Source organism: Dermochelys coriacea, chromosome 1, assembly GCF_009764565.3.
Source record: "Dermochelys coriacea isolate rDerCor1 chromosome 1, rDerCor1.pri.v4, whole genome shotgun sequence".
NCBI lineage: Eukaryota > Metazoa > Chordata > Testudines > Dermochelyidae > Dermochelys > Dermochelys coriacea.
The window spans coordinates 158,589,575-158,611,459 of record NC_050068.2 but is presented as its reverse complement, the minus strand read 5'-3'; the positions used below and the strand labels follow the sequence as shown (position 1 = coordinate 158,611,459).

Below are 21,885 nucleotides of genomic sequence, written 5' to 3'. Positions count from 1 at the left end.
ATCAAAGCACACTGACTAGTTGTTAGTGCATGTTAGCAAGGTACCCACAGACCTTTAAGCATACAGCAGGGTAGTGTGGGGCAGACTGAAACCCCAGCTTGCCACGAACTAAGTGTTCATGTAGACAAGCCCTTAGAAGACCCAAATTTTCCTTAAAGCTTTGCTCATAACAGTCACAGCTTTTGCTTTAAGTATGTATGGTATGATTCACTGTTTGACTGCACCTTATGCAGTCACTTACACAAGTACAAAGTGAGTTCACAACACTACCATTTTGATTATGTAGCATAACACTCAGTTGGCACTTCTGTAAATTGTTACAAAACATGCCGGGCAATAGCGTATATTGGGCCTGTATTCTTAAAATGGACAATCTGACAGTCAAAAAGTCAACCATAAAAACATAAGAATGTGATACCTCTGCGGTGACCGATCCTAACACAGAGCTATGGCTGTTGGACCTGCTCTTCAGTGCAAAGCTTTGTTGTCCAGAAGGCTGTTTCCTGAACAAGTCTAAAGGTACAGTTGCCCATGCTGAAAAAGAACCTAAAATAAATGAAAGTGACATAGTAAGGTCTTGTCTGAGCTGTTAATATCTTTGAAGTTATTTTGAAAAGGTGCAAAACAGAAGCCATTGCTACTTCAAACTGCTGAGGCACCTAACGTTGCAAGACTATCTCTTCAGCACAATAAGGTATTTACTCTTAGAGTAAAGAGACAGGATTATTTGCAGAGAAAATTTTTGAAGGATCTATAGTTCTTGAAGGCTAGGTTTTTAGAATAGTTATAAAACTGCTTGACAGAACAGAAGGCAGATAGCTAAACTATTCATGATTAAGTTTTTTGTTTTTTTAAATAATTTTTCCTCTGCATCCTGGACACGTGGAGGAAAAAAACAAAAAACAAATAAACCTCTAGAGATTCTGAACACTGATTAGACCGTTCAAAAGACAGTCCAGCTGAATTTTCATTTTCTCCTCAATTGCCCTTGTCTTGTATTTCATAGAGGGTGCTCCCTGGATTCATTTTGGATTAGCATAGCCAACTAAGAGTACTTCCTTATGTGGGTCTTAGAGTGCAAGTTTAGATTCTCTCTCCGATATCTTATAGTTATGTTAAAGAAGTCTATTGTTAACAAAATTAACATGATGCTAGAACTTTGTTATGCAGGTCCATGTGCAAAATCCTAGCCCCTTTCATGTTAATGGGAGTTTTGCCACCGATTTCAATGGAGTCAGGATTTCATGCCACTAAGTATTAAGAAGTCAGGATTTCCATGTTTCAGAGTGACAAGCATTTATGATTTTCCTTACTGTTGTGCTAGAGCTTAGCTTCTTTAACTGACAAAGAAAGGCCCTTTTAGATTAGTCTACTATAAAAAAAGCTCACAACACTGACACCCCTTCTATCCAATAAGCCCCACCCCACGCAGAATGTTCACTGAGAGAAGGGAGAGCCATTATTCGTCAGTGTTGCTATTGATTTTACACGGAAGGCACTCCGATGCCATGGTAAAAGGCAGCAATATAAAACTCTACAATAGATGGACCTACATTAAAGTTAGACGGCTGCCATCATTTCCAACATTCCTCTTACTAAGATTTAACAACCACCACCACCACCACATCCAACTAAATATTACTTTTTCAGAAATTTTAAGTCTGTTATTTTACATTATTTATTGTTAGACTCTTAAGCAAGTCAAATAAAGTAATAAAAATGTGTCGTTAATGGTGTATGGTACGTGTAGTGGTTGCCATCTTGAGAGACCATTATTAAAGACACCTGAGCAGGACAGATTTTTTGTAGGTAAGTGATGATACATACTTTCCCCCTTACTGAGAAGCATTATTAGGATATGGCTCTATATTACTGCGGTGTGAAACTTTTTATTTTTTTTGCCATTTCATTCATTTCCATCCTCCACATCTCTGTAAATATGTTTGACACAATGGCTATTTTCCCCCTCACATTTGTTTGCTGAGAAAAAAGAAAGTTATGATACACAACAGTTTCTCCCTCAAAACTGGCTTATTTCCACTTAAAAATCTGTGGCCCAACAGAGCTTATAAAAATAGCCCCAATTACCAAAAGTGTAATGAAATTCAAAATTCACTCACCCTTGCATGGTTTTAGGATAGGAATTACAAAACCTTTTTGCCAATCTTGAATTTAAAAAACACATTCTGTGAGACTAACATAGCACTCTAAGTTATTAAATATGGCTTACATAAGTTATATTGGATAAGGACTTAGTTAATAGGTAGGAGGCAGAAAAAAAAAAAGTCTGCTCTTCTCCTGACCAAGTAGAGAGTTCCTCTCCAACAGAAACATCCTTTCTTGTAAGTAGGGATAAGGAGCTCTAAGCTGGGATGGTAGAATCAGGAATAGTAGCATACAATTCCCGATAGTCAAAGTTTGATTATACATAAGTGGGATTATGTGCTTGGAAACAGCTGGTTTTGGGCAGAAAGGAAGCCAGGATTTCTTTCCATTCATTCACTCAGAAGTGATGTATGTATTTTTCTTTTCTCTGGTACAAGAAGTTTCATAAACACAAGACTATTCAGAGTTGTTAAGTAGTTCCAGACAAAAGTGGCACAAGAATTTGATTCTGGGCTATGGTAAGCAGTCAAACTTTTGACCTCTGTGTAGAAGTGCAGCACTGTTCTGCTGACCCGCCAAACAGAAAGTGGGTCTCCTAAGCCCATTCAGGAACATTAAACATGGGAAGTCTAAGGCAAGAGAATATTAGAGGGAGGAACCATAAAAAAACCCAGCCAAGCTCAAGACAGCACTCAGATTCAAGTCTTGTTTGTACATTCAGTCCTGCCTTAGGGCTTTGTTAAAGAATAAAGCAAAACCCAAGAATATGGAAAAGCATTTGCACAATGTCATCCCTCGTGTCAACGTTTGGGGACAGAACGAAACAGTGAAAAACCCATACCCACTTTGCAGCAGGAGGTCATCTAAAACTGCTATTGAAGTTAGCCTTTGATGTTTAATTTAAGTAGCTAAACCCTAAAGCAGAACTGGACTTACAAACTTTAAAAAAAAAAAAAAAAAAAGCTAATCCGGGATGAATTTCAGAATTAATTTTTATTTATTTTTTTTTAAAAATGGTCCAAGCCAGCAAAACTCCTGGCTCCTCTTTTTAGGGGGCTTTCTTTCCCCAGAAACTATCAGCCTTCTTTGTTCCTGGAGTTATTGAAGTGTACCTGATCTGGCTACCAAGATTAGTCAGCAGAACAGGTCTACATTAACTACCAAATTCTGACAGCTTCTTACATGATCTTATTCAACTGCGTTAACAAGAGAGGATTTGTTTCAAGATTTCAGTAATGCCTATGAGTAGGCCGTGCAAAAGAATTCAGTTGCAGTACTTACTATCCAATTTCCCATCTTCCAAGATCTGCAGTTGTAACTCTTTTGATTTGGCATTTAATTCACTGTGGAATAAATAAAATGTCGTCAAGCCTTTAAAGAGTTTTCATTCCTTCTCCAGTTATTGTACTGGGAATGTTTCTCACCTCTTCATTTTAAATTACTCTTTACACAAGGCTTTATATTATGTCTCACACCTTGTATTAGCATATTGCACCACACAATGCAGTTTTATTGTTCAACCAGTGGAAAGTGTTAGACAGCATTTACAGCATCCTGACTTTCAAATACTGGAGAGAAAACATGTGCCACTTCTTGAACTCAAAAAGAAAAGCAGTACTTGTGGCACCTTAGAGACTAACAAATTTATTAGATCATAAGCTTTCGTGAGCTACAGCTCACTTCATCGGATGCATTTGGTAGAAAAAAACAGAGGAGAGACACACAGAGAACATGAAACAATGGGTTTATCATACACACTGTAAGGAGAGTGATCACTTAAGATAAGCCATCACCAGCAGCAGGGAGGGGAAAAAGGAGGAAAACCTTTCATGGTGACAAGCAGGTAGGCTAATTCCAGCAGTTAACAAGAATATCAGAGGAACAGTGGGGGGTAGGGTGGGGGGGAGAAATACCATGGGGAAATGGTTTTACTTTGTGTAATGACTCATCCATTCCCAGTCTCTATTCAAGCCTAAGTTAATTGTATCCAGTTTGCAAATTAATTCCAATTCAGCAGTCTCTCGTTGGAGTCTGTTTTTGAAGCTTTTCTGTTGAAGTATAGCCACTCTTAGGTCTGTGATCGAGTGACCAGAGAGATTGAAGTGTTCTCCAACTGGTTTTTGAATGTTATAATTCTTGACGTCTGATTTGTGTCCATTCATTCTTTTACGTAGAGACTGTCCAGTTTGGCCAATGTACATGGCAGAGGGGCATTGCTGGCATATATCACATTGGTAGATGCGCAGGTGAACGAGCCTCTGATAGTGTGGCTGATGTGATTAGGCCCTATGATGGTATCCCCTGAATAGATATGTGGACAGAGTTGGCAACGGGCTTTGTTGCAAGGATAGGTTCCTGGGTTAGTGGTTCTGTTGTGTGGTGTGTGGTTGCTGGTGAGTATTTGCTTCAGATTGGGGGGCTGTCTGTAAGCAAGGACTGGCCTGTCTCCCAAGATCTGTGAGAGTGATGGGTCGTCCTTCAGGATAGGTTGTAGATCCTTGATGATGCACTGGAGAGGTTTTAGTTGGGGGCTGAAGGTGATGGCTAGTGGCGTTCTGTTGTTTTCTTTGTTGGGCCTGTCCTGTAGTAGGTGACTTCTGGGTACTCTTCTGGCGCTGTCAATCTGTTTCTTCACTTCAGCAGGTGGGTATTGTAGTTGTAGGAATGCATGATAGAGATCTTGTAGGTGTTTGTCTCTGTCTGAGGGGTTGGAGCAAATGGGTTATATCGTAGCGCTTGGCTGTAGACAATGGATCGAGTGGTATGATCTGGATGAAAGCTAGAGGCATGTAGGTAGGAATAGCGATCAGTAGGTTTCCGATATAGGGTGGTGTTTATGTGACCATCGCTTATTAGCACCGTAGTGTCCAGGAAGTGGATCTCTTATGTGGACTGGTCCAGGCTGAGGTTGATGGTGGGATGGAAATTGTTGAAATCATGGTGGAATTCCTCAAAGGCTTCTTTTCCATGGGTCCAGATGATGAAGATGTCATCAATGTAGCGCAAGTAGAGTAGGGGCATTAGGGGACGAGAGCTGAGGAAGCGTTGTTCTAAGTCAGCCATAAAAATGTTGGCATACTGTGGGGCCATGCGGGTACCCATCGCAGTGCCGCTGATTTGAAGGTATACATTGTCCCCAAATGTGAAATAGTTATGGGTGAGGACAAAGTCACAAAGTTCTGCCACCAGGTTAGCCGTGACAGTATCGGGGATACAGTTCCTGACGGCTTGTAGTCCATCTTTGTGTGGAATGTTGGTGTAGAGGGCTTCTACATCCATAGTGGCTAGGATGGTGTTTTTAGGAAAATCACCAATGGACTGTAGTTTCCTCAGGAAGTCAGTGGTGTCTCGAAGATAGCTGGGAGTGCTGGTAACGAAGGGCCTGAGGGGGGAGTCTACATAGCCAGACAATCCTGCTGTCAGGGTGCCAATGCCTGAGATGATGGGGCGTTCAGGATTTCCAGGTTTATGGATCTTGGGTAGCAGATAGAATACCCCAGGTCGGGCTTCTAGGGGTGTGTCTGTGTGGATTTGTTCTTGTGCTTTTTCAGGGAGTTTCTTGAGCAAATGCTGTAGTTTCTTTTGGTAACTCTCAGTGGGATCAGAGGGTAACGGCTTGTAGAAAGTGGTGTTGGAGAGCTGCCTAGTAGCCTCTTGTTCATACTCCGACCTATTCATGATGACGACAGCACCTCCTTTGTCAGCCTTTTTGATTATGATGTCAGAATTGTTTCTGAGGCTGTGGATGGCATTGTGTTCTGCATGGCTGAGGTTATGGGGTAAGGATGCTGCTTTTCCACAATTTCAGCTCGTGCACGTCGGCGGAAGTCTTGAACTCAATTAACTTGAGGGATGGGAATACTGGGGTGGAGCTTAACCTTGGATCTATCTAGCTTCCTCACTAGATTTAGGATTGCTGAAACATTTCCATTATAAGAGTGCCTTTTTTCAGTTGGTTATAAACTTTGCCTTTCAGGATGAAGTTTTCCATGTCTGTTCTCTACCTGAAGACTGAGAAACAATTCCTTCTGCCTACAGCTGAGACAACAACAGCTCCCAAATTCGTAAGTCAAGAAAATGGAATAGATCCAGTGGTCTATTAAAAGTGGATAAGCATCCTGCCAATGTAAGATTTTAATAAGGGAGGTAAATATTAAATTTAAATAAATAGTTTTCTGGCATAGATATCTGACCACTGACTGTGAAACTTCCTGATTTAAAAATTATTGGTGCTTCCCCCTGGTATTTTCTCTAACAAGAGTCCATGTTACAGTATTTTGGCACAAAGTTAGACTGAAGGGACACTGTAAGAGGATAAGAGTAAAGAACCACTTGCTACATGACATGACCAACACAAATAATTAGACAACTGCTTTGGTACAACCTGTGGTGCTTTATGCAATAGACAAACAAAAACACCACACCCAAATCTATCAACTGGGCTGTTAAAGTATATGGATATTGTGAAACTTCCTCTAAACTTTATATTATTCCTTCTGCAATAAGTGTAAGAATTCAATGGAGAACTTTAATATTGGAAACATGTTTTAACACTATGCTTCCATTCAGGTGGGAACTTTCTCCATGTTGAGCCTCAGGAGACTTCCAAGGAAGAACAGGGTGCAGCAGGAAGGGCAGTGGTGTTGACAATTCAGTAGGTGGTATTCTTCCTATTGAGCCAATGCCCCAGCCTACTGCTAGGGACAGTGGTCTTGAAAGTGTTCTCTTTTGGAGGTGAGGGAAGATATACAACCGAGGCTATGTCTATACTAGCACTTTCGTCGGTAAAACTTTTGTCGGTCAGGGGTGTGAAAATAAACCACCTCGCAGGGGGTGGTTTTATTTTGTCGGCGGGAGAACTCTCTCCTGCTGACGAAGAGTGGCTACGCTGCGTACCTTACAGTGGCACTGCTGTAGCGGCACAAGTGTGCCACTGTAAGGTGTGCAGTGCAGACAGACCAAATCCTGACTACTTATTGTTAAAAATCTCATAGGACTCAGGCACATCTAGAGCACCCATCACCATGGAAAGCATACCATAACTGTGGTGTAATGGCCAAATTTCAGTTAAAATAGTCATCCCACTCACCTGAACTCCCCCTGCAGTTTAAGCTGTAGAAGAATACTCTTTCCACTTCCTGTCCTAAAACATAGGCTAACGGCTGTGTGCAGTGTTGAACAGATATTCTGTTCCATTAGCAGATGGCTGAAGCCATCCGCAAATACAGTATATGAAGTTGGTAAAGCACTTAAGCATCTTTCATCTTGAAATATCTCAATCCAGCTGGTTTATTTCTATTACTAATGCAAATGAGTTGCATCATGCTCATCTCAGCAATGTGATGGCAAAGAATCACATTGTCATGGAAGGTTTCAGAGTAGCAGCCGTGTTAGTCTGTATTCACAAAAAGAAAAAAGGAGTACTTGTGGCACCTTAGAGACCAACAAATTTATCTGAGCATAAGCTTTCATGAGCTACAGCTCACTTCGTCAGATGCATTCCGTGGAAAATACAGTGGGGATATCATATGTATTGTCCACGGAATGCATCCGACGAAGTGAGCTGTAGCTCACAAAAGCTTATGCTCAAATAAATTTGTTAGTCTCCAAGGTGCAACAAGTCCTCCTTTTATTATTGTCATGGAAGAGTGTCTGGTCTGTGGCCTTGCAAGGCCACTGTCTTAGATGAGAGAGGTTTTTCAGTGATGAGACCACGCACAGAAAAGAACACAAGTCACTAGACTTGGGTGTCTTAAGATGGCAGCTTCAAGGCTAATTATTTTTCACTAAATGCAACAGCAAGATAACATACAGCAGCATGCACTGGACACAACTCCCATTTAAGTACATGATAAAAAACAAGATTTTCAGGGTTGCAATAAGAAATATTTACCAAGCTTCTCTTTCTGGCTAGGTCAAATTCAGAGCGTTTATCATACATTCAAATTAGGGGAGGTGCATTCTCCACATCCTAAACTATCTCAGACTACAATTCCTTCACAACTCATCCACTGCTGCTGCTTCCCAATGCTCTCACCTGTGCTATGAATGCACCTACACACGCAGCACCAGGAACAATGAGGAAGGAGAAAGCTTCCCTTCTGCAGAGCAGTGCACTGCAGCACTTCCCACCAACCCCTAGGACTGAAGAACAGACACACAGTTCACTCCACCTCTCAAGCAGGTGGTAAAGCAGCTGCCAGTTCCAGCAGGAGCACTGACCTAATCCTCTCTTAGATCAGGTCTTCATGAAATTTGCCTCTCTGCTCTTTTAGGAGGGCAAAAGGGACAATGGACTCCGTAGTGAGGGGGACACAGGGTGACGCAGCAAGTGGTACTTTTCTTTGAAGCAAGTAGAGAGAAGGGAAGGTTCCTAAAATGGATTGGGGTAGAAAAGCTATTGATAGGCTGTAAGGGAGATGGAGACTCCAATGGGAGCCAACACCTTTTACTTTAATGCTCTGGGAGAAGAGAAGCTCCTTCAGCACAGTACACACAGCAGCATCTCTTTTCCTCACTTATTATGACAATCTGCTTCTGCCCCCTCCCTTCCTTTTAGCCAGTAAAGTAAGAAGCCTTTGGCTCCATCAGTGGTTTCCTCCTAAACACTGAAGCTGATAGTGATCACCTAAGCAGCTGCTGTGTCAGAGTACTGTCAGATAGCAGCTTTATCCAAACTGTCTGTATTCTCTTTTTCCATTCCCACTCCACAGCATACCACTCTGTGACATGCACTTACAATATAACTATACCAGATGCCCTTTTAAAGACTAAGCCTTGGTCTGCACTACATAGTTAGGTTGACATAAGGCAGCTTATGTCAGTGTCTACATTACAGTCTTGCTCCCACCGATGCATGTGCTCTACTACATCAAATATAATAAGTCCTACACCAGGGGTCGGCAACCCATCAGAAGTGGTGTGCTGAGTCTTCATTTGTTCGCTCCAATTTAAGGTTGCGTGTGCCAGTAATACATTTTAACGTTTTTAGAAGGTCTCTTTCTATACGTCTCTAATATATGACTAAACTATTGTTGTATGTAAAGTAATTAAGGTTTTAAAAATGTTTAAGAAGCTGTCAAGATTCCTTCCCCACTCTGAACTCTAGGGTACAATGTGGGGACCTACATGAAAACCTCCTAAGCTTACTTTTACTAGCTTAGGTTAAAACTTCCCCAAGGTACAAACTATTTTACCTTTTGCCCTTGGACTTCCACTGCCACCACCAAATGTCTGGGTTTATTTTTGAGAAAGTGTTGTTTGGAAACGTCTTTCCCCCCAAAATCCTCACCAAAACCTTACACCCCGCTGCCTGGGGAAGGCTTGATAAAAATCCTCACCAATTTGCATAGGTGACCACAGACCCAAACCCTTGGATCTTAAGAACAAATGAAAAAAAGCATTCAATTTCTTACAAGAAGAATTTTAATACAAGAAAAGCTAAAAAGAATCACCTCTGTAAAATCAGGATGGTAAATACCTTACAGGGTAATCAGATTCAAAACATAGAGAATCCCTCTAGGAAAAACCTTAAGTTACAAGAAAGACACAGAGACAAGAATATTCATTCTATTCAGCACAGTCTAATTTCTCAGCCATTTAAAGAAATCATAATCTAACGCATATCTAGCTAGATTACTTACTAAATTCTAAGACTCCATTCCTGTTCTGTCCCAGCAAAAGCATCATCCAGACAGACCCTTTGTTTCTCCCTCCCTCCAGCTTTGAAAGTATCTTGTCTCCTCATTGGTCATTGTGGTCAGGTGCCAGCGAGATTATCCTATCTTCTTAACCCTTTACAGGTGAAAGGATTTTTCCTCTGGCCAGGAGGGATTTTAAAAGGTGTTTACCCTTCCTTTTATATTTGTGACAGAAGCTTCATTTAAAAATTAAATTAAAATGCAGAGGCTCCGGACCAGTGGCCAGGACCCGGGCAGTGTGAGCACCACTGAAAAAAATCAGCTTGCGTGCCGCCTTTGGCACACATACCATAGGTTGCGTACCTCTGTCCTACACCTTGGAGGTGGAATTATGTCAGCGTAGCTAAGGTGACACAGGTGTAGACACCACGTGCCTTACGTTGGCTGTCTTGTCAATTTTACGGCTCAGCTGGAACTGTGAATTGACAAGAAAGCTGGCTCCCCAGTCCTGCTGCCAGGTCTCTGCTCCATGCTGGGCTGTCACCCAGGCGCCTGGCTTAGGCTGCTGCCCAAGCTCCTCACTGGGAGAACGGCAACTGGCTGGACTCAGGGCATGGATCTCCTTTCCAGAGGTGGCGTCCCCTCTCTCCCAAGTGGGAGCAGGGAGCAGCTGGGCTCCTGGCAGGGAGCTATGTGGAGCTGCGAGCCCTGGCTCTCAGAATGCCCACACTACCCCTCTTCAGTAGGCGGAAGCACTCGTAGCGAGGATGCAAACTAATGACAGAAGGACGGTAGGGTGGACATCAGCCACCATAGTAATTACTGTGATTGCTGTAAGCTGACCTAACATAGGTCGATTTAAGATTGTGGTGTAGGCATGCCCTTAGGTACATGCCACCACCCACCTCTATTAGAAACTACACATCTATACTTTCCCAATCCCAGACCCAACAATCCTCAATTAAAAGTTAAAATGACTGAAATCCATGTTAACACTTGCTATAACTCAGTACCAGAAAATTGCTTTAAAAACCACAGTTATGCCCTGCCAGTGTCAAATCACAATAGGATACGTTCAAACACAGGTTTCAGAGTAGCAGCCGTGTTAGTCTGTATTCGCAAAAAGAAAAAAAGGAGTACTTGTGGCATCTTAGAGGCTAACAAATTTATTTGAGCGTAAGCTTTCATGAGCTTTTTTTAACTGTAAGGAGAGTGATAACATCCATTGTTTCATGTTCTCTGTGTATATAAATCATCTCCCCACAGTATTTTCCACTGAATGCATCCAATGAAGTGAGCTGTAGCTCACGAAAGCTTATGCTCAAATAAATTTGTTAGTCTCTAAGGTGCCACAAGTACTCCTTTTCTTTTTGTTCAAAATACAGTTCCTCTTTCAACATCTTATATAAATTGAAAGAAACATATAAATTGTAGAAACATTTAATAGAAAATGTTATGTTGGTGGTTACTTACAAGATGAAATCCTCTTTCCAAGAGAGGTTAATGCCATTTTTGGCTACAGAGCTGGAAAATTTCTGCAGAGGATCATTCAACTGAGTTATACACACTGGATTTATGCTACCTGTATTGGGAAAGGAAAGGAACAAATATCCAACTGTTGACTTCAAATCATCAATAAGTATATTTTCCTCAAGAGAAATAGGAGACACGTCTTTGCTTAGGCCACTGGGGGGGGGGGGGGGGGAAGCCACCCCACACACTAGCATTATTCCTTCTTCCTACCCCTTTTTGCTTGTATTACATTAGTATCCAGTCAAGATTGGGGCATCGTTGCCCTACGTGCTGTATAAACATACTGAAAAACAATCCAGGCCCCAAAGACCTTACACTTTAAATTAAAAGACCAAGAGCTATGAGTGTCAGTGTAACAAAATCACGAGAGCTAGAGAGAGGAGGAGGGTAAGAAGGATAGGAAATGTAGTTACCAAGAGAAGTTATGGGAACAGCTACATGGTTTCAAGTCACTTAAAACAAAATTTGGATAAATATTTGAAGTCCTTACTGACTGTATCTAGCCATTTCTTGAGGAACTACTATTTCTTGTGTTAACAGATATTGACCACCATATTGTTAATGAACAATGGATTTACAGACTGCTATTTTTAAAGAGATCATGCCAGTCAAGAGCATTGCTCTACTAATGCAGACATGTCTACTAACAAGTTGAAGTGAATAATTTTACTGTTATTCAAAGTAGGAACAGTTGGTATTATTTATAGCTTCTAAAAACCACATTAAAAAAGAGTAGTGACTTTTGGCATTGTAAAATTTCATATTTGGGGCTCTGGAGAAGGACAACAGACAAGAACATATACAAATCTGCACTGAGGTTTGTGCACAGAAATAGACAAAGTTAAATATTGAATCTACTTTTTATATATATTATACATACACAAAATTTGCTATATTAGATCAATCTAAGATGGGTGTTACTTGAACCCCATACACACAAAAGACCTACACAAAAACACATGTAGAGCCTACTATTAAAGTAATTATAAACAATGGTTATTTACCAGCTAGAACTCACTATACAAACTCATACAGGCATATTAATGGGGCAAAACCCTATTATGGACAGGTTAAAAAAATTCATGTTTTAGCCTATGTAGAAACATAAGCAAAGAAACCAGCTATGCTGGTTAAGTAGTCATGCTACAGAGGGCTCCAACAACACGGTTAGACTCAGCTTAATCCTGCCTACAAATGGCAAAAACAAACTATGATCCAATAACAGTCACTTAAGAAAAAAAAAATCCCTAAGTCTGGCAGTACTAAGGATTCACCCCAGTCACAGCAGTGAGCCAAACCCAAGCACAGGGTTTAATGACTGTTGAATTCTGGCCTATTTACACTACAAAAGTCACAGAGACCAAGACTGCACCCAATCTGAAGCACCTCAAAAGGGGCATCTGTTTGTTTGTTAAGTAACTAGCAATTCTGGATGCTCAGACTGAGGCATGTTAAAGAAAGTTCCTATCATCCATATTGAGGGGGGGAGGGGTGTATGTAGGGGAGGGGAAATCTACATTAAAAAAACAAACAAACACACACTCTTTTGAAAGGCCTCAAGTTGGGCACACGCAAAATTGAGGCACCCAAAACGTCACTGATCAGACACTTAGAATCATAGAATATCACAGTTGGAAGGGACCTCAGGAGGTCATCTAGTCCAACCCTCTGCTCAAAGCAGGACCAATCCCCCTAAATCATCCCAGCCAGGGCTTTGTCAAGCCTGACCTTAAAAACCTCTAAGGAAGGAGATTCCACCACCTCCCTAGGTAACCTATTCCAGTGCTTCACCACCCTCCTAGTGAAAAAGTTTCCTAATATCCAACCTAAACCTCCCCCACTTCTGAAAAGTTTAGTTGGTGCTCTAGGCCTGAGCAATGAAGAAGGCAGGCTTGATCATGAAGAACCTTAGACGCTAAAAAGACAGGTTGAAAGCCTACGCCCCAAACATAAGCAGCACAACTTGCTTTAGTGGGCAGTGACCTCCTACTTGGCTTCACGCTCCATGGGCCCAATGACTGTTTTTTTTTTTTTTTGGAAAAAAGTATGTCTTTCTTCAATAAAGTATCCCTGCCTGAATAAACATCTCATGGAGGGTTCTAGTGTTAACAAAATTACTCCGAGCACAGCTAAACCAGTGTCATACCAAGTAATATTCAACCAAATAGAAAATACCGTGAGTTGGATTATAAAACACATATGTTCGGAGGGCTTACGTTGAGTCATCTGTTGTTAAGCAGAGCTTCCAATGATTTAAATGGAAAGTTGTATTAAAAAGTGACAGTACAATAAGGGTATTACAAGGAGTTTTACTTCCTTTTGTTGCCTCTCCTCTCCCCCCAAATGTGACGTTTCAGACCATACTTTCTTGGAAATCTCTGGACATAATTCATATGGGGCCATATCCAACCCCTTCCCACCAACAGACTTGCAGGTGATGGGCCCTGACTGAGGAAAAAGGACGCTAAGGAGGTTTCCTTTAGAGTTCCCTCCATGCCCCTAACAGAATGATAACCCCCAGCCCACATACACACAGAACTGAACACAATCAGTGTACTGTATTCTATGTCCGCCTCTTCCCACACCACCCTGAGGACTGTGCATCTCTTGCCAAAGGAAAGGGCCATCTCTAGAAAAATCTTATGCCTTCACACTGTCAACGGGGCCCTCTGCTCCTTGGCAGTGCAACTCCATTACAACCACCTTATCAATGACTTCATCTTCTGCTGCCTTAGAACTCCTCGCCCCCCCTTAATTGCAAGGGTACTTCATGGTACCTAGCAGTGCTACAAACCAGTTTATTGACTGTAGTTTTCTCGGGGCATAGAAGGAGAGTGTCATGATGTGCACAGTGCATAACCCCTCTTGGTTTGAAATAGCCCAAAACTGGTGACGTGGGCAAGCTGCAAAGGAATCTGCTCCATGGGGTTTTGGGGGAGGGCTGAGGGTCTGCTTCCAACAATAATGGTAGGATGGAAAGGAGCTTGGCAGGATTACTTTTTGGAATAATTAATTAGTGCTTCTGGGGTTTTGTTTTATTACAGTATTATGTGCCAGGACACTTAGCTTTTTAGCATCTTTTAATTATTCAAATTAAAATAAATCAGTTATTCTGCCCCACCTACAGGTTCTTGGAAGTGGAGAGGACAGAGAGGAAGAAGGCCCACCAGTGCCACAGAGGCAGCAGATCAGAAGGAGGAGTTATCTGATCCATTCATTGTATTTTGTTGTGTCTGAAAGTATGACCACTACAGGTTTAGAGTCATCCTCCTTACAGCTTTGAAGAGAATATCTGTCAGCTTTAGCTTTTGTTTTACCTGCAGCACTGTGATCAGTCAGTGTGGCTACAATGTTCTTCACTAGCAGTTTTAGTTCATGAACCCTGGGAGGTTTCGGAGGGCTGGTGCCCTGGGAGAGAGTTCTTATGTTTTGTATATTCTGTGAAAAGGAAACAAGACATAAGGGATCATCTATATAAAATATGGAATATGCTGTATGCTCACACAGATCAACATGGTAAAAGTCATTTGATATTCAAAATTATAGGGCAGCATTAGCAACAAAGTAGTCACCTAGGAATTTTAAGGTCAAATCCTCCTGTACCCGAGGCTATGTATTTTAAAGTGTTTCCCTATGGTTTCTGATCAAATAGCACATTATTAGCCTTGTAGTTCATTCACAGGATCATGAGTGTCCTCTAACCAGACATATTAATATCAACAGAAAGCAGGTTGAAAAAATGATTTAAAAGCATACAAGACTTACCTGTACCTCCTTTATTATATCTGTAGGTTTTGTACTCAAGATTACGGACGGTGAAACTAAACTAATTAGATTCAGGAAAACATCTCTGAACCGCTCAGATATTGCACATGTCTCAGCCATCTGGCCCTAGTAGGAGAGAAAAAAAGAATCATGCTTCTAATTAATCAGGAGAATAAAAATTAATGCAGAAATTCACTGGACAGCTGACTATGCAGTCTACCACTATTATCATAAAGCAAATGTTGTAAGAATGAGAGCAGGTCTAGTGCCAACAGCCAGACATACTGAAATGTCAGACAAATAAATAGTCACTTGATCTTAGTTATTAAAAACAAAAAACCCACATTCACAATATATGCATTATAAATCACATGCGGTTCTGAAAGAGAAATGGAAAGGGTGGAGTCATTATTCACCTCAAAAAGAACCTGCATCATGATTGCATACATATTTGTTATGCTGTTAAAGCTCTTTACCACCTTGGCAACACCAGGATAGCAATACAGTACAGAGAGACAGCAGGTCAGATTATCAATCTAGTACCATTGACTTCTGTGGAACTATGCTGACTTCCACTAGCTGAAATTTGGCAACTTCCATTCAGCACACAATGATCATTATGGTACTCCTTAAGCCAAAACCTCAACCATGCCTAAAATAGTTCTGTATGAATGTTCATGTAGTTCCGGTCAGGAAACTTAACCTATCATTCCCATCCCCCTCTTGCCATCTAAGAAATGCTTTCCAGATATTCATGGTTCATTGCAGCATTCATTTATGCTCTGTCCTTTATATTACAGGCATCAAAATGCATTGCAAATTTTTGTTTATGCATGGTAGCTTTAAGGTTACTTATAAAGCGCATCAGTGCAGTAATTGTTTGCTTGCCAGTGATCTGATAAAGGAGGTTTACTTTTAGCTACAATCAATCATTGGCAGCATGCTATTCTCTGCTTCAGTTTTCTTCAACAGTTGGAATTGAGAGGATATTTAAATAAATTATTGCACATAGACAGCAATTAGGAAATTCAAGAGCACTGGAAGTGGTCCAGGAAGAATCTAGAAGAGGTTCAATTTTTAACGTACAGAGATGGAGACACTGCATAGACCTACATGACAGAGAATACTTATAGATGAAAATATAGAGGAATGTCTCAAACTGACATCTCATTTAGAAAGATTATACTGTTACAGACCATAACTTTTAAAGGAATGGAGCCGATTTACAGAGAGTCTTATATGGAAGATTCATGTCTCCTGATTCTTACAGTAAGATGGAAAGAGTATCCTGATGTATGCTGTGGTCAGGTGGGAACGCACAGCCATTTTGTACGCAATCGGAGGACTCAGATTCTCTGGCAACAAGTTAGAGACCAAAAAATGGATATTAACTAGGCCCTGTTGCAGAAGTCAAGTTATTTAGCTGCATTCCTGGCAGAAATATCCCAACAACTCACTAGTGCAACTCAAGATGATCATCACAATGGGGATGAAAGGCCTAATCCTGGCAGATGATGAGTGTCTCCTGCAACATTCTGACTGAGCTCCATCAACTCTCAACAACTTTGATGAGAGCCAAGAATGCTCAGCCCATCACAGGATTGACCACTTCATTTTGCAAACCTACACTGTGCTTTAGAACTAGCACAAGTTAATGAGATATTCCTGCACTGGTGCAAGTGACAACCAAATCTTCACCACGGGCCTAATAAATTTAAAGGTCAGTGGTCAAGAAGGGACTCTAACTTGTGGAGGGGTAGTATTAGGTGTGTTTGAATAGTCCCAATCTGCAATGTATATAAATCTTGTTTCACTACCCGCTTTATGATGTCACACTCTGAAGATGTATAGGTTCAGAGTAGCAGCCGTGTTAGTTTGAATCCGCAAAAAGAAAAGGAGGACTTGTAGCACCTTAGAGACTAACAAATTTAGATGCATCTGATGAAGTGAGCTGTAGCTCATGAAAGCTTACGTTCAAATAAATCTGCTAGTCTCTAAGGCACCACAAGTACTCCTTTTCTTTTTGAAGATGTATCGATATTGTTCATATAAAGCACCCTCCAACCTTATTTTTCTCATGTTGTACTGCTGCTTCTCTCTCTTGTAACCTACTTAAGGGGCCATATTTCTATAAGTTGCATGTTGTTGTGATCCAGTATTTTTAAAAAAATACCCCAAAAGACTGCTACAATTAAACTTCCAGTGTCCACTTTGGCAGTGTTACTTTATCAATTTGGTAAGTGCACAGATAACAAACCTGTGTTACAACTGCTTGAACCACCCACTCCCCCCCCAAAAAAAACCCAACACTCCCTCTTCTGGGCCAAGGTGTTCAAAGCACCACAGGCCTGGCAGGAGTACTCTGAAAAAAAACGAGGCTTACACACAGCTGTGAGTTATTGGCTTTACTGAAGGTTAGTGACACACCCGCAAGGGGACTCCAAGCGTTGCAGTCACGGAGGCGGGGAACCCAGCACACCGGAGCTCTGCCTGGGATGGAGTCCGACGGAGGGGCAGACGGCCAGCATTAATAAGCACTACACAAAAACAGCTCATGAATATAGAATTAGGTACTTTCCAAAAGGGGCTTTCTGCTACCTGGCAAAGGGCCATGCAAAGCATTTGTAATCGGCCGACGGCCGGTTCTAGCTGGGTTTCTATGTCCTACAATAACCTATCAGCACGAGAAAGCGGAAATTCCCTAGCTAGGCCGTAACAAAGCCTTCCGCAGTCCCCTACACCCCCCACCCCCGTTTTTGGGTGTGTTTCCCCCACCCCCGCTCACTCTCAATGAAAATTTAGTCTGATGGAAAATGTTGGTTGGAATTTTTCAAATTTTCAACCAGCTCTAAGTTTGCTATGAACTAAGTTATGCCAATTGTTATAATTGGCCTGATAATCTGTCATTTAGTCTTACGCTTTCATGTCCATGTGTGAAGCAGTTCACTTAAAACAAAAAGCCTCCACTCACTCAAATTTAGTTCCAAATGTAAAGGCTTGGAAAGACGGATACCCAATGTCATGGACATTTGGGATGGTGGGGGAATTAAGTTTTATATAAAAGTTTTTTCAGAGGTTATATTCCACTTCCTATTTGGCTTCAAGTAGAATATAATATTTGAAAAACCTTGAACTCCATTATCTGTGCCCCATCTTCAACTGTAATAGTTTATATTCAACCCTCTTTCTGGAATCGAACACAGAATACATTAAAAAAACAAAAACAAAAAGCATTAAAACTACATCTGAATAAGTTATGCGAAGAACCTTTAACACGTCATTTTTAGAATATGCTGGAACTGTCGTTCCTAACTGTAAAATATTATTTTTGTGACCGGGTAGTGCAGTTTCTATGCAAGACCATATCAGCTGCAATACGAAGAGTCAGCCAAGTACAGAGTGCCAAGTGTGATTCAGAGTCATCCAGCTTTTGTCAGTGTAAACTAGAATCTTTTTATTTCATCCAGTTTAACTGATGCGTGTGCGCAGCACTGTGAAGATAAGTTCTTTAAGTGATGATCATTATTATTTTTGCATGGAAAAGTATTTACTTAAAAAAAAATAAGGAACAGGGGGAAAATGTCATTTAAATGAAGGAGCCGAAACAATTTCCAAATTGTAGTTCATTTACAAATGTCAGTATTTTGGGGGTTTTCAACTGTACAACTATAAGATGCATACTCAGTTCCCATTAATGTTAAGAAGAGAATGAAGCCTTTAGTTACTTAGATCTTACAGGCTCTTTTTAAGAGCATGTACAACACCCAATGCAATAAAACTACATTCGTAAATCCACAGTCAAGCACTTTTCAAAAAGCAGAGTTTTTAATGCAACAGGCCACACTGTTTCAGAGACATTATGACCTGTCAATAAGTACTTAGTGACAGTTTAATACATGGATATTAGACGACATTCCCAGTGATTAAGGTCATTTAGGCTGTCACACATGAAAAATCAATCTTTTTTTTTTTTTTTTTAAAGTGTTCTGAAGAGTGTTTTGTTATACATCAGTTTTTAATACATTTAGTTGTATATCCATAATAATAAAATTAAATAACCCCCGCTCCCCCTGCCCTCAGGTCATCATTCAGTCAATACAACTCCTCAGAAGAAGCTCTAACATGCACTGAAGTCAACATTTTAAGACGGGAAAAAAACACTACAAACATTACAGTGCAGGACACAAAAAAGAACCATTTCCCATTGTTAAGGTACAATTTCTCAAATCTGATAAATACAAAGTGGAGTGAAGAGAGGACGGTCCCAAATAATGAGAAAATTCATTTGTAACTTGAAAGAGAACATATGCAAACCAGAAAGCACAAGTCAAGTGCTTAGCACTATGGAAAGCCTTAAGATGCTTAGTCCGTACCCTGCCACCGCCAAACATTTCAGAAAGAAAAGGAGTACTTGTGGCACCTTAGAGACTAAAAATTTATTTGAGCGTAGCTCACGAAAGCTTACAGCTCACTTCATTGGATACATGCAGTGGAAACATTTCAGTCAACTTGACAAATAACTAAAGATAGTCCTCTTCTAATACTAATGCAAGTGATCCAAACAGTGACTTAAAAAATTATTTTGACTGGGACACTTATTACAGATGTCCAAAAATGCTTTGAGAAATAATTTTATTTAAAGAAGCAAGATTTTTTTCATCTTTTTAGATTTGGATTAAATCAATGACCCAACAAAAGATTTCTCTGACAAAACTGGTCAACTCTATCTCAACCTAGATTTAACATTTTAATATCCATGTGAGATGCTATTGTGCTTAAGAGGGGAGTCAAAATAGGTCCTTTAGTTATGTTTTAGAGGACTGGTTAAGACAGACAAACAAATAAAAATAAAAAACTTACTGACTGACCTCCTGCACTGCTGTTGGCTGGATTTTAATATTAGTTTTGGGGGCATTAAGGAAGGACCACACAACTTCAATGTCTTCTCCTTTCTCTTTCAGATATAGTTCCAGCTGTTGAAATGACAGAGGTTAGTTTTTGTCATCTGCAGACTTGTAAATATCTTGAGAAGCACTGGACGAAGCTCATCACTGCTGTAAACAAGTGCAGTATCACTGAAGTCAGAGTGATATAGCATTTAATTTAATAAATCTCAGATGATAGTGGCCTAAGAAGAACATAAGAAATTATTTCACCTTTTAGTGTATCTTAGGAGTATAGCCTAGGGGAAGGATTCTCAACCTCCCCCCACCCCCTAGCCCCTGCTGCCCAACATACTATAAAAACTCCATGGCCCACCTGTGCCACAACAACTGGTTTTCTACATATAAAAGACAGGGCTGGCATTAAGGGGTACTGAGCATGGCAATTGCCTGGGGCCCTATGACACAGATGCCTCTGCAAAACTAAGTTGCTCAGGCTTCGGCCCCATCTGGTGGGGCTTAGACTCACTGGGGGCCCAGGGCAGGAAGCCAAATGCTGGCCCTGTAACCTGCTTGCGGCCCCCCAGGGGGCCCCAGACCCCTGGTTGAGAATCACTGACCTAGGGCACTGATAAAAGTCAGACTCTTAAAAAAAAATTATTTTCATGGTCCACAATTATAAATGCAATATTATTTATTTGCATTGTCTTCTCAATTATTTAGTTTTAATTATACAATGAATTGGGACAAAAGTACCTTAAAAAAAAAAAACACACACACCACAACAACTTTTGTGGACTGCGCTAACAAATATTTAAGCATTTTGTAACTATGAGGTTCAAAAGTTAAAACAATCTTTCAGTTCGACTACAGTATATGTAAAAAAAATTGGTCCAATTAGTCTTTTTGGATCTGAATACAATATTTAGCAAGGGATATCATTAAAAAAATGTTACCTGTAAGTGAAGTGGAGACAGTTTCACACTGTACGACTGACATTCTGTGGTAGTAGGTGAAGTATGTGACACATGAACAATAAATTGAATGGAGTCTCCCACTACATTACAAGAAACTACCTAGTGGGGAATAAATAAATAAAAAAAGTTTTTCATTCAAGAAACTTTCTACCTTGATCTGTTAGAAAAAATTATGAAGTTCAGAAATGCAGCGGACAAGGACACTAGACTTTCGTTTCTGGAGACCAAAGTTCAAATCCTGACTGTAGTTTAAAGCATTTACAACCATTACCTTTCTCAAAAATTGGAGGTTTTGACACAATCAAATGCTCCAAGTAAATTCCTTGACTGTCAAACATTCCCCTGACCCACACACTTTCAAAAAACAGCAAAATTTTAGTCAAAGATCACACTTTTCCATCAAAACATGAAATTCCAGTTTTTTCATATTTTGAGGTAAAACTAAAAAGAAAAGGAGTACTTGTGGCACCTTAGAGACTAACAAATTTATTAGAGCATAAGCTTTCGTGAGCTACAGCTCACTTCATGGGATGCATTTGGTGGAAAAAACAGAGGAGAGATTTATATACACACACACACAGAGAACATGAAACAATGGGTTTATCATACACACTGTAAGGAGAGTGATCACTTAAGATAAGCCATCACCAACAGCAGGGGGGGGAAGGAGGAAAACCTTTCATGGTGACAAGCAGGTAGGCTAATTCCAGCAGTTAACAAGAATATCAGAGGAACAGTGGGGGGTGGGGTGGGAGGGAGAAATACCATGGGGAAATAGGCTTGAATAGAGACTGGGAATGGATGAGTCATTACACAAAGTAAAACTAAGTTAATTGTATCCAGTTTGCAAATTAATTCCAATTCAGCAGTCTCTCGTTGGAGTCTGTTTTTGAAGCTTTTTTGTTGAAGTATAGCCACTCTTAGGTCTGTGATCGAGTGACCAGAGAGATTGAAGTGTTCTCCAACTGGTTTTTGAATGTT

At 40.6% G+C, this 21,885-nt stretch overlaps 1 protein-coding gene across 5 annotated transcripts in view; it reads right to left on the bottom strand.

The window, feature by feature from the left end:
- The window catches only part of C2CD2 (C2 calcium dependent domain containing 2), a 61,987-nt gene that overhangs the window by 21,851 nt on the left and 18,251 nt on the right, over positions 1–21,885 (bottom strand). For 2 of the 5 annotated variants that reach the window (XM_038400270.2, XM_038400281.2), the window contains 7 exons: positions 20,884–21,003; positions 19,913–20,017; positions 15,045–15,170; positions 14,597–14,717; positions 11,220–11,328; positions 3,388–3,449; positions 419–546 (listed from right to left, as the gene is read on the bottom strand). In XM_038400270.2, coding sequence (XP_038256198.1) covers positions 419–546; positions 3,388–3,449; positions 11,220–11,328; positions 14,597–14,717; positions 15,045–15,170; positions 19,913–20,017; positions 20,884–21,003 — 771 coding nt within the window. The remainder of the gene's footprint in view (positions 1–418; positions 547–3,387; positions 3,450–11,219; positions 11,329–14,596; positions 14,718–15,044; positions 15,171–19,912; positions 20,018–20,883; positions 21,004–21,885) is intronic. The other 3 variants (XM_043507045.1, XM_038400289.2, XM_043507048.1) reach the window with 3 other exon arrangements.